We start from the raw sequence: 13,643 nt of genomic DNA, 5'->3' as shown, positions 1-13,643 counted from the left end.
AAAAGACTACGGTCAAAACATACGTGTTTTTTCTGTCACAAACAGGTGGGGAATACTAGACCTGTGCCAGTAACAGATAGATCAGCTACCCAACTCAACCCTTACAAGCAACCAGGTCAGCGAAGAGGTGTAGCAAGCCCAGGGTCACACAGTTGGTAAGCACTTCTCTGAACTCAAAGGTTCGGCACTCAGGTCGCACTGTCTCCATCACACTAGAGCTAGTTTGGAGTGTCAGTCTTGTACAAAATGCTTTCCATATTCAGTGTTGTGTAGTCTTTCATAGACATATAAGAAGAAATCCGGAAATTTTTCCTGAAAATATTGGGAAGGTTCTCCAATTCTCAACTTCACCCTGAAATGAAATATAAATGATTAGGCGTGCTTGCTCCAAATTCCTCTCCCCCTTTTTATATGATCCAGAGTATCTCTATGGTCCACAACATTCTTTGTTCACTTGATTCCTATAGCAGAATGAAAAAGGACTTGGATTCTGACATAGAAATATTCATTTCCTGACTCTGCAACTAACTGTGCAAACTTTGGGAACTTAATCTTTCTGAACCTTGGTTATATCATCCACATAATTGGGATAATATAATTCCATAATCCCTTACCTGCAGAGGCCAAAGTCCTGACAATAATATGGTTTTTGTGAATTGGCAGCAAACACTTTGGCCAGAAATGCTAATATGGTGTTGTGTATATGTTGGGAGTTTGGGGTATGTCTTAGAGTTTTATAACACAACCTTCACTGTACCCAGGTGCTTGCTTCCTGTGCTCTGTCACACAGCGGAGTCACTGGTCATCTGTTCAGTAACTCAACAAAACCTAAAAATGTAGGTGAGTGCCCGCAGGTCAGGTGCACCATTCATTGTAATGATCCTTTTCCAAACAGAGAGGAAGAATCGCTTTTCTTTCATCAAAATAAACTTTCTTCTTTCCATCAAATAACAGATATAAATTTAGAATTGGATTTTTTAATCATTCTCATTTCATGTATGACTCATGGAAATGAAAACAATAGTTACTTTTCTTTTCTTTTTTTTCCCTTTATCATTTTTATAATTACTACCCACCATGTAATAAGTATTACATTAGGCCTTTTACATATATTTTTTATATATTTTATTTAGTATAATACTTACATCATTTTTCATTTTTGCACAATGCATGCATTTTCATTTTGGCTATATTCCCCATACATTTGCACCCCCCTTATTTTGACCCTAGTCTCCCCTCTCCTCCCCCCCACCCCCGGTAGTGTGTCTCTGGTTTACAGTTGCTTGTTGATTTTGACTTTTTCTTTATTACAATTAGTCTTTTTCCTGGTCCCTTATTTGGGTTTAAAACATCTTTTCTTTTTTTTTTTTAATGCACAGTGGAGATGGTACTTTATTTTTTTTCAAAGATTCATTTATTTATGCATACAAGAACTGGGGTATAGGCCAGAGCTGTGGAGGGTGAGAGGATTCACCAGAGACAGAGTGGGGAACAGAACAGGCAAATTGACCGAAATACACTGCTGAGGGGAGCAGCAGGCAAGTCAGGAGAGGTCTGCTGTGCCATATGGGTCTCCTCCCTGGCTGGGGATCGAACACATGCTACAGCAGCTGCTGACAGCTTCATAGGTTGTGAATTAACCCCTTGCGCTACCAGGGAGGCCCCAACATTACTTACTTTTCATTCTTTTTTTCATGAAGATGTTGTCTTGTATTCCGGATGAATCTTAGCAGATCACCCACAGTGTTCTGATACCTACCGTCTTTTTTGTAAAACAGATCCATTTGTTTCATAAAATACTCATCAATCTAAACAACATCACGCAGAAACATGACAAAACAAATTCACATGGAATGAAAAATCAAAAAGGCAAAATACAAATTTGAATATATATCAAAATTATCACCAATTAATAAAGCATATTAAGAAAAAGAAAAAGTAAATTCAGTATATCAAAATGCCAGCTGCAATTGTGTTTGGGTGTGGGATTATAAATAACTTCAAATTTGTGTATTGATTTTCCAATGAATTGTTTTCAAAGGAATTAAAATATTAAAGCATGGCTTAGAAAATGTTGGCTACTATACTGAGAAATTTGTCTATAATACTATATGGTATTTTATTCCATGTGGCAACCTTCCAGATTTGTACTTGATGACACTGTGTCCTTAAGTATACCTGTCTAGAATGAAATCAGGCCTGACAGCCATCACCAAAGTGAATATAGTTGTTTTGATTTAAACTCCTGTCCCTATATGTCTATAAGTGGATGAAGGGAGGGTTATTAACACCTCCCTCCTTTTGAGTTTGGAAAGACCAAGATGCCAGAGGATTCCTCAGGAAGAATAACTGGTGACTAGATCGATACTTGGAGAACACTGAGGCTGCTCTCGTGTGTTAGGGGCAGACACGTGTGAGAAATGCCACAGGAGCACTGTGGTTGTTGCTGCTGCAGGGCACAACAGGCTTTGAGAGCTGGCCTCATGGGGAGCCTCATGAAGAGAGAGACCCACGGTGCATGCAGTCTGTGGGTGAGACCTGTGCTCCAGAGCAACAGCGTGTGCTGCAATATGGCAGCTCTCAGGCAGGTACTCCCACAGCTGGGGTGACAATAATTTCCTGCCAGATCTCATCTTAGCTCAGGTCTAGACAACCAGCCTGGGTTTTACTTGTAAATACCACACCAGAATTATAAATGGACCAATCAGGTTGGACCGCCTAGCAGTGACATTCCAGGTTTTTGAGACCATTCAATATTGTAAATAGACCAATCAGATTTGAGATGACCAGCTGAAACTGTAAACATGTTTTAAATCATCTTGAAAGGCAGGTACTCTGATGGGGATATAAGCTAGGGTTTTGGAGGGCTTGGAACCCATTAATCAGAGAGATTCGTTGGGACACAGACCTTTGCATCATATCTCCTCTTTCCACTGCAGCTGGACCACTGCTCATGTGCATGGTATTTCTAAAGGAGCTTTCTGTTCTTGGCTTGTGCCAACAGCTCCCTAAGAGCTGTAGCATTGGGGTGCCTCTGGCACTTCTGCCTGCTGACTGATGCTGACTGGTACTGGAGTGTTCAGTTACCTCTGAAAGCTGTCTACCACTTACCGGCGTTGTGTCAGGCAACACCACACTCTCAAAGAAATGGGAGTCGTGAAGCAAACAGTTATGGCAGGATGCTGCCAAGAAGGCAAAACCTGGCCTTTTTATTGATTAAATGATTTTACAGAGTCAATTACTCAGGGCAGGAGAACAACAAAAAAAAAAGTTAGAAGGAATTGAATGTATTCTTAGGTTATCTAGGCTTTGGGTAAAGATGAGTCTGAGGATCCAGATTAGTCTTATGACCCATGTTTGAGGATTGAAATCAAGCTTCCGACCCCCATTAGTGGTTCTGATCTTATTAGCAAGGCATTCCACTGATCAGTCTCTGCGATGCAAAGTTACCTGTAAGTCTACAGCTCCTCAGGCATTCCTCATCATGCCTCATGACGCATACTCATTGTCCCAGGGAATTAAGCATCCTGATCTTGTTTAACTTGAGAGGAACCTTTGCAGAATTGGCAGTTTGCATTCTTTAAGTCTAGGTATAATTGATTGACTGGGCCAAATGGACCTTGTACTGAAAAGGCCAAACTGCATAGCCAGAATGGCAGCTTAAGCAGCCTTTTAAGCCTTGCAGACCCACAACTGGTATGCCACCAGCTCCAGCTTCTCATAGAAAGGGCAATCCATCTTTCACTAGCAATCTTTGGTTTGGATTACTGGACGCTGTGGACACTATCTGGGGTGGTATGGCTGGCCATCTGTGGCCTTAGAAATTCTTTCTTTTTTTCTAATTACCTGCTTATTAATAAACCCCATTTGTTGCTGCATCTTAAGCCTGTGTGGCGTCTTGCAATTGTGAGCACATGGGTAAGAACCCACAAAAAGTGACAAGTCCCCTAAACATTTGCATTGTTTTATGCTGAGCAATGTTTGTGTGACAGTAGCGGGAAACCTGTGGAAATATTGCAAGAGTATGCTGAATACTTGACCACAAAGCTAACAGGATTATTATCCAGGTCCTTCTCAGAGAATAAAGCTTGAGGAAAGAGGCACAGAAAAGGAAAAAGCTCCAGAGGTGGGTCAAGGCCACCCTCAAGAGAGGCCCAGATAAGATTCTGTTGAGAGGGTCTGGCTTCAGAAAAGGAGAGCTTACACTCAGAGGGATAATCCCCTCTTTCACTCCTTGGTTACACCAGGCAAATAGTATTAAAAGAATGTTAGAAAAACTAATATAACATATGACACAGAGCTATTCATGAAATGACTCTAGATCATAGGAAGGGTTCGTACCTTAGCCTTCCAGCGGTTAAAACTTTTGGAATGTTCAGAAGATTTAGGCTCCAGCAGTTGAAAGATCTTGCTATTAGGCTTTCGAATTTTGATGTCATTTTCATTTCCCACTTCGCTCAGGGCCCTATAGCGACTGAGGATGACAGGATTATCATGATCATTCCAACCTTTCCAATCTTTCCAGAAAGAGAAAACCACTAATTTTGGTTTTTGATAAAGATAGTAGAACCATGTCTCTAAAAAATCTGCATCATGGGAAAAGAAAACCAGTATCCAGGTGGATAAGTGAACACTCCATGCCAAGTTAAGAGAATAACTTTGGGCCTGCTGAGCCCTGACACCTCCCCATGACACCTCACTGTGACACTTAATTTACCTGCTAACTTGATTGGCCAGAGGGTTCCCAGACTAAACACTATTGTGAGGTGTCTATGAGAGTGTTTCTGGATCAGATGAACATTTGAATCAGCGAACTCAGTAAAGCAGATGGCCCTCCCCAATGTGTGCGGGCATCATCCAATCCTTTGAGGACCTGAATAGAACAAAAGGCTGAATTCACCCCTCTGAGCCAGATTGCTTCAGCCTGAACAGTGCTCCTTCAGACCCTTGCTCTCAGTGCTCCTTCAGACCCTTACTGGAATCTACATCATCAGGTCTTTGAACATGGCCAAATTACATGTTGGTTCTCCTGGGTCTCCAGCTTGCAGATGGCAGTTCATGGAACTGCTCATCTGCCATATTGAATGAGCCAGTTCTTAAATTTCTTCACATATATTCACATATATTGGTTTTATAAATAGATAATAGATTATAGATATAGGTAGATAGAGAAGACATAGAACATATGTAAAGAATAATATATAAAGAATATATGGAATTAGTAGTATATATTAATTATTGATTACTAATATAAATATTATATAAAATATATGACACATTATGGGTATATATATGTGTGTATGGATGGATGCATTCATTCCATTAGTTCTATTTCTCCAGAGAACCCTGACTGATCCACTACTGTCTTCCTTCTGGAGCTCTAGGACATTCTCTCAGGGTTTACTTACCTCTCCCAACTCCAAAAGAAGGGATGCCCCAGCAGGCCACTTAGGTCTGTAAATTCTTCCTTAGGAAAGATCAGAGGGTGAATGAGGTTTTCAGTTTCCACATCTGGAGAAAGTCGAACCACGTCTTCATTACTTTTAGTCTTCAGTCTTTCAAAAGGGATGTCTCCCTTTTTTACAACATATATGACCAGTAGTCCGAGGTCCTGCACAAAAGCCAGAAGTTTAAAAAAAGTAACTCATGAATTATCACTCTATTGGGGGCAACCTTGGAGGGTGTGATGCAGGCCAAGAACAAAATGAAGACTGAAGGAACCCTAAAGAGTTGAAGTTAGTTGCAGAGAGAAAGCACAGGTTTGTGCATAGAGAACTCTTCAAGGCAGCAGAGGGTCCCCACAATTTAGATTTGCAAGGAGGAAGTGGTAATCCAGAGTTATTATGGTAGCTTACTTAAAGGAAGAGAGATTTGAGTTGGACCTTAAAATATGGTTAGAATTTAGACAAATAAAGGAAAGGGAAAGTATTTCAAATGAGAGGAATGTCAGGAGTATTTCTGGGAACTGGGACTTTGGCTCAGTGCTAGGTTGAGCAGCAGATAAAGAGAGCTAGTCTGAGGTCAATGAGAGACAGGAATGGTCCCAGGAGTCAGGTCACAGCAGGAAAGAAAGGTCAAGAAGAAGATCAGCACAGGAACTCCCTGTACAGACAAGACACCAGTCAGGTATCACCTGACTGTAGTCACCAAACCATAAAGACAGGATGGAGAGTGTGGCCCACTGGAGAACTCTCTAAGGAAACATCTGCCTTAAGAGGGTCAGAAACAATCTGGGAGTTTTAATCTGCAGAGACAGGCTCTGTCTTTTCTCAGGAGACACAGCTATTTCAGGGCCTCAAACTCTGTGGCAGGTTTAATCTCTTTTGAGCTAGGGATCAACTCTCTCCCCAGGTGCTTCTGGAGGACTTGTTATCTGGTCCTTTTAGTAGCTTGAAGTGAGTAAGGAAAGAAATCTCAATTACTTTGTCCTTAGGCAGGAACTTTTATAAGAATTCTGGAAATATTTTGTATATACCTTCTAGAAGTAATTCAAGATGTAGAGTATGCTCAATTAATTTTCTTATTTGGCTAATGGGGGAAGAGAGAAGCAGAGAATGAAGTCACGGGGACAACCAACTGCACACCAACCTAGGGAAATACGGTTTTCTACAGGGAGCAACAACAGTGAGCACTGGGGAGGCCTTGAACATGCTTTCCCTTTTACTTACAATAGAAATGTCCTCCACCTGGCCATGGGAAATAAGGTAATGAAGGAATAAGGAAGCAGAAATGTTCATAAGTAAAGTGACTCTAGTTACCTTTAGATCTGTTTTGATTTCCTGTTTTCTAGTCATCTTGATGCTTTTATCAAAATCTGCCAGGCAAATAGCATCATTGGAATCTATGAGAGAATTTGTATAGGTGCATTGAAAATCCTCATTCTCTATAATTCTTTTAAATAAATATGTAAAACAATATGAAATCCATCATCTCTGAAGAAGGCAATAATAATGCTATGTATCCACTGCTGTTTGTGTCTCAAAACACTGTCATGTGCACTATGTTCACTGAGTTATTAAATATCTGCTGAGACTAGGACTTAACTTTTACTTTTTCCAGGTCATGGAGTGAGGAAGGATAGGAATAAATTTAGCTATCTCCCCATTTATGAAATCCCTGGGAGCAAAGAGCACAGATTTGTAAAAGAGTTAAGGTTATATCCTAAGACTAAAGAGAAACTAGCCAACAAGACTCCAAACCCAAGACCATCTGAGTGTGGTGTTCCACCAATCACCCTGACGAGCCACAACCCACTCTGACATTATTATCAGTTTTCAGCCAGGGGACAAGTATCTGTGTCCTCTTAAAATCTTTCCCCCTTGAAGAAAACCGCTGAATCTTCAGAAATATTGATAAATAGATGAGAGAGCTCAGAAACCAGAAGGAGGAAATTCAGTGACATGTCCTTTAAGGGGTGAGCCCTGCATCTGGCTTAAAGGAGTCTGAGAAGGAAGACTCAGTAGCCTCAGATAGGATGATGGCTAATGCAAGGTGTGCTTCTTGAACCCTATTATCCTGAACCCAGACATCAAAGTTGTGTGGAAACCCCGGTCTAATGAAAAAGAACCCATCAAATTATTGCACAAGTGTTTGGTGAGGGGGAAATGATGGTGACGAAGGACAATACAGTCTGTGCTCTACAGAGTTTAGAGCCTCTGGGCAAGGAGATAAATATGAAATAATCATACATATAAATATAAATTAATTATGATTTTGAAAATGCTAGCCAATGGTGCAGAATGTTCTGAAAATGGATTACAAGAAGAGCTATGTGACTACGGTGGGGTGGGGTGGGGGCAGAAGTGTTCCGCAAGGGACAGACATCTAGACGGAAAAAGTAAGTACAGTTTGAGTCAGTGATTGGAGTTGGGAAGAGAGGATTCCAGATGAGAAATCCCGAAGTAGAAAGGAACATGGGAAATTCTGCTCTGATATAAAGCAAGCCCAAGTTCCTGGAGAGAGAGATGAAGTCAGAAAGTGGCTTGAAGTGAGAATGAAGAAGATGATAAACCAGGGATTGTTTTAAGTTATATGAGTTGAAAATTTCCCACCATTGTTTAAATCACTTTGAATTGAGGAGTTTTTTTTTAAAGATTTATTTATGCATATACGAACTGGGGTACAGGCCAGAGATGTGGGGAGGGGGAGGTGAGAGGATTCACCAGAGACAGAGTAGGGAACAGAACGGGCAGACTGGCTGAAATACACTGCTGACAGGAGCAGCAGGAGAGACAGGAGGGGTCTGCTGCGCCATGTGGGTCACCTCCCTGGCCGGGGATCGAACTCGTGCTGCAGTGACTGCAGGTAGATTCATAGTGCTGTGTCTTAACCCCTTGTGCCACCAGGGAGGACCCTTGAATTGAGGTTTTTGCTACTTAAATCTTCAGGTGAAATGTTTCACATCTCTTCCAACACTTATTTTTTTACAGGCCCCAATTATTTTATTTTTATTTTAGCAGGCATTGCGAAAGTGCTGTGAGATTTTTTAAATGCTTACTCAAAAATTTTCAAACAATCACTCACAGTGTCTGTATTTTTATAATCACAGAAAGTTAACAGTTAATGGGTGTCATTAGAATGAAATCCACTCACTCCAACTTCTGCCAATGAATCAAGAACTTCAATTCTCTTTTATCTCTGCTCTTCAAACTTAACCCGTTCCTCGCTCCCAGCACTGATTCATCTAGAATTAATTCATTTAGAATTTTTTTAATTATCAAAACAGCAATATATGTTTAGCTTACTTTTAAAAAAATAATTTTTCTTTGTTCATTCTTGCTTCTCATACATCATTATTTTCTCCCAAGCTTTTTTTTTCTCTTTCTTTAGGAACATCTTATAGCACTTCTTTCATTTAGGATCTCTGGGTAGAAGTTTTCCTTAATCTTTGAATACTTAAAAACATTTATTTTGAATCAAGAGTGGACAATAATAAATTACCTATTGTTTTTTTTTTTTTAAGATTTATTTTATTTATACAAGAGCTGGGGTACAGGCCAGATGCGCAGGAGGGGGAGAGGATTCACCAAAGACAGAGCAGGGAACAAAACAGGCAGACTGATGAAATACACTGCTGAGGGGAGCAGCGGGCGAGATAGGAGGTCTGCTCACCATGCTGGTTGCTTGGAAGCAGGTAGGGATTGAACCCACACTGCAGGGGCTGCGGACATCTTCACAGTGCTGCGCTCAATCGCCTGCGCCACCAGGGAGGCCCTTACCTATTGTCTTAATTAGATCCAGCTACTATAACAAATTACCATAGACTGGGTGACTTAAGCAACAGAAATTCACTCCTCACAGTTCTGGATGTTGGAAATCAGAGCTCAGAGTGGCAGCAGGGTTAGGATCATGGTGAGGATGCTGTTCCTAGTTTATAGAGTCACCTTCTTGCATTTTATTCAATGAAACTCAGAGATGAGAAGGACATGTGACTTAGCAGGATGTGTTGGGACAATGTGGGTCTTTAATTGTTTTTGTTTCTCTTGAGTTCACAAACCACCCAGTGTCTCATATAATATGCTGTCTGCAGACACGCCTGCCACAGATGTTTGACAGGGCCCTTGGGGAAGACCAGAAGCACAGGGTTTGATGTTTCTAGTTACTACTGATGCAACAATCTACTTATTAGCTCACCCTTCCACCTCCCCTACTTCTGCCTTCCGTTACACGTGGTGTCTTCTCTGCATGGCAGACACTTTGATGAATAGTATTTATCTCCATTTATCCTGGGTTCCTGTATCTTCCTTCAATCCTGTTGTATCTATGTTTAGTGTGTCTGATTCTTCAAAGATTTTGACCTGTAATAAATCTTTTTATTTTGATCTCAGCTATGAATTTGTTTAAAAATCTTTTCCTATCCTTTTAGGAAGTGAATGCAGTGAAATACTTTCAGTATCTATTAGGTAAGCCACTATGAGGCAAATACACAATTCTTTATTGTTCAAATTTAAGAAGGTATGGAGAAAGAACTTTCAGTGAACAGGTAGTGTACAGTTAATGATCTTTGATCCTTTTGCATCAAAACCATCAGTTAGAACTTGGAAGGACCTCACTCTTGTCTGAATCTTGAAGTCTCTGTCTTACTTGGTAAAGTTGCACAGATTACTGATCCTTTTAAGTTTCCCCAGCAAAGTCTCTTAAACCTAGGAAGGAGTGCCACTAATACCCAGGATCTTAAAGGCTGTTCCTTGCCTCTCAATACCTGAGCCCTCTTTTTGCCTGTTCCCTTACACTGAGGTTAAATTTCAATGCATGTCTACAAGTCAGGATCTGCTTCCATTTAACTCTCTAGACAAGGATCTGGCCTTTGCTGAGCGTGTACAAGGTACAGCTGGCTTGCCTACCTTACACATTGCACTAAATACTGTCAGTGTCAAATGAAGAAACCAAGGCTCACAGATTAAATGACCAGTCTGAGGTTACAAAGCTACAACATGACAGAACTAGCCCACAAGTCACACTACATGGTGTTAAAATCAAGGCTCCTTCTTAAATCTCTACAGTTCATTGCCTCCTGGGATTTCACACTCAACACAGCTTGCTTTCTTTTGTGATGCTTTTGTGTATTTTGTGTGTACGTGTGTGTTGGTGGGTTTGGGCTAGTGCATGCTCACTTGTTCTGCCTGCTTGGTATCTATTTCACTGTGTCACATCTTGTCCTGATATCCCCCATTTTGACCTTGGTTTTACCATTTAGTTTTACCAGTAACCACCACCTTTGTTTGAAGAAACACACCTCAGGATTCTCTGACTTTCAGTCTAATCTAGAAATTCAAATTTCTGAAGCTGGCTCCATCTAAGATGGACCTTCGTATTTGTATTTTCCAAAGGCAACATAAGGTTAGCCTGGCATCCACGACCTCTGTGGGGGGCAAAGAGTTATAACTGGTAGCAAGAGAGACATGCCTAATTATGAACTTGTTGTATTCAAATTGAATATTTACTCAAGCCTTTCCTGCCTGAAACAAAAGAACAATTCCTTTTGTAAATAAAGACCTGCCGTTTATGAAAGAAGACCAGGGAGCAGGGACCTACCTATTAAGATGTTTCGTGGCTGCAGGTCTTGGTGAGCATATCCACACTGGTGCAGCCCTTTGACTGCTTTAAATATAGAAGAGAGGACTTTCCGGGCAAACTTATCTTCCTTGTTTCCCACATCTGCCCTTTTGCGGGCATTGAAGTGCTCCTCCAGGGTCTGCTCGCAGAGGGCGAGGCACACATACAGGCAGTCACTTTGCCTCTCACTCTCATAGAATGTCACCAAGTTACTCTTCTCCCGGCAACTCTGCAAACAGGAGACTTCCTTTTGCCCCAGGGTACTGCCTTCATAGAATCGCTTCACAGCTACCTCCTGTTCTCCATAGAACCCCAAGTACACACCCCCTTCAGAACTGTCTGCAATTTTATAGTCTTTATCAATAAATATCTTGAGCCTGCCAATCATAGGGCGGTGTATCTTGTGGAGCTGTTCCAGGGCCCGTCCCCAACGTGAGCTCTGAGACTTCCAGGCTTTAGAAGGAGGGTCAAAATCTTCTTTAGCTCCATGTTCGCGAAGAAATAGTACCAGGGGCCTGTTATAATTGCGCCTTGCCATCATGATGAGATCTCCACGATCTGTGCAGGCTCCCTTGTTGCACAACAACCGGGCAATTTCACTCTGGTTTTTTTGGACGGCAACCGACAGCGCTGTATTGCCATCTCTGTCCTCGTCATTAACTTCTATATGTTCTTGTTCCAAAAGCAACTGCACCAAACCCAGGTGCTTCTTTTCCACTGCCAGGATCAGGGGTGTCTTCCACTCTTCTCCCCTCACTTTGATATCAGCCTTATGACTCAGCAGAAGGCGAGTAATGGCCTCCACTTTGCTAGCATCGGAATTCTTCAGCGCGTAGATCAATGCATTGCTGCCCCTGTTGTCTCGGGCATTGACATCTGCCTTCATGTCCTCAAGGAGGAGTTTTACCACCTCCACATGTCCTTCTTCCGCAGCGCTCATGAGAGCTGTGGTCCCTCCTTTCTTAAGCTTCTCTTGATCCTTCGTTGTCTTTCGACCCAAATTCACGTCTGCTCCCTTTTCATAAAGGAACTTTAAGGCTTCGATGTGACCATACATAGCAGCTTCCATGAAAGCTGTGAAGCCATTAGAATCACACTCATTGACTTTTGCACCTTCGGAAAGGAAAAGTTGGAGCAGATTCACATCTCCCATGATCCCAGCGATGATGAAGGGAGTGGCCCCATTCCTCTTCTTCAGACAAGGGTCAGCACCATGATGAAGGAGAAGATCCACAAGGTCCTTCCTGCAGTTCTGTACTGTGACATGCAGAGGTGCCCAGAGCCCTATCTCTTCCTGGAAATTGACATTAGCTCCTCTTTCCAGCAATTGCTGGACTAATTTGATGTCTTCTTTTTGAACAGCTTCTATCAACAAGAGATTGTCTTCCACTGTAACCCTCTCTCTGCTGGAAGACATGGGTTCCACCTGAGGGTCATAACAGCTGTTGGTCTCCATGATGCTAAATATCACTGGCTACAGTCTTTTGCCTTTATTTTGAGAAAATGAAAACTTATCTCTTTGGACCTTAATCAAAGAGACATGGAGCTCTCAGAAACTCAGTCAGGGTAAACTGGTCTGACTACAGGTCAGCAGCACGAGAAAGGACAATACTCTTGGAGTCTTCTGACATGCCACCTCGAGACAAGAAAAGGTATTTTGTAATTTTATTTTAGTGAGAAAACATTTTGAACTGGGAAAGTTAATTTTACTATCAAGTTTTTCAAATACATCAACTTATTTCTTGCAGAAATTTTCATGAAAAATATTATGCCTCCCATGCTTCTGACTGTACCCAGTGCTTGCATGAATAAATAAATAAATCTTTAAAAAATATAATATGAATCTACCTAAATTAAAAACAAGAAAATTATCAAGAGCCCCACTGGCCATTGCTAATATTTTAGTATGTTTCTACAGATTTTTTTAAATAATTGGTGTCATGCTATGTAAGTAACATTGTATCTTGCTTCCTTTCATTTAGTGTATAAACAATTCCGTTATTACAAAGTCTTTGAAAGCATTTTTAGTGGCTGTGTAATATGCCATCAGACAGTTGTTTTCACTACCTTATTGCTGAGCAGTTTTTTTAAGTTACTTTGAGCCAAGATTTTTTTTAATTAGAATTTTTTTTTAAAAATCTAAATAATGTTGCAGCAAATTTATCTTATTTTAGTCTGCTTGCTTGTAATAGATCTTATAATAGATTCCTCATGATAGATTTCAAAGAATTAAATGGTTGATCAAAGGGTATGAATCTTAATTTTTAATTTTGTTTCAATGTCAAATAAACACATTCTGACTAGAAGTAGATGGCCTCATTAAAAAACAACCCAGATTCCTGCAACATGTCAGAAGAGTGAGGACACTGGGCTAGCCTCCTCCACACATGTACAGCCAAATTAAAAAATTAAAAAATTAAGATAAATATAAATTAAGACAACCCTTGGGGGATGACCAGATCACTACTGTGTGCACAAAGAGGGACTACATGGCCAATGGCTGAGAAAATTGAAATTTAATTGTGTTCAGTGTTACCAGGCCAGGACAACCGAAGAGAGGGGTGGGGGGACTGCCACACAGAGCCTCT

General features: G+C 41.0%; 1 protein-coding gene across 1 annotated transcript; it reads right to left on the bottom strand.

Annotated features, from left to right (window-relative positions):
* Window positions 1-231: 231 nt before the first annotated feature.
* RNASEL (ribonuclease L) lies at window positions 232-12,511 on the bottom strand (the record flags this gene model as incomplete). The annotated part of the gene is made up of 6 exons (XM_084250049.1): window positions 232-352; window positions 1,678-1,808; window positions 4,342-4,474; window positions 5,409-5,611; window positions 6,759-6,841; window positions 11,035-12,511. 6 exons carry the CDS (start codon window positions 12,509-12,511, stop codon window positions 232-234), a joined length of 2,148 nt encoding a protein of 715 aa, XP_084106175.1.
* Window positions 12,512-13,643: the final 1,132 nt, after the last annotated feature.

Source organism: Talpa europaea, assembly GCF_964194135.1.
Source record: "Talpa europaea genome assembly, chromosome: 12".
Classification (NCBI taxonomy): domain Eukaryota; kingdom Metazoa; phylum Chordata; class Mammalia; order Eulipotyphla; family Talpidae; genus Talpa; species Talpa europaea.
The sequence above is the reverse complement of the archived record's forward strand: the minus strand, read 5'-3'. Positions and strand labels throughout refer to the sequence as shown.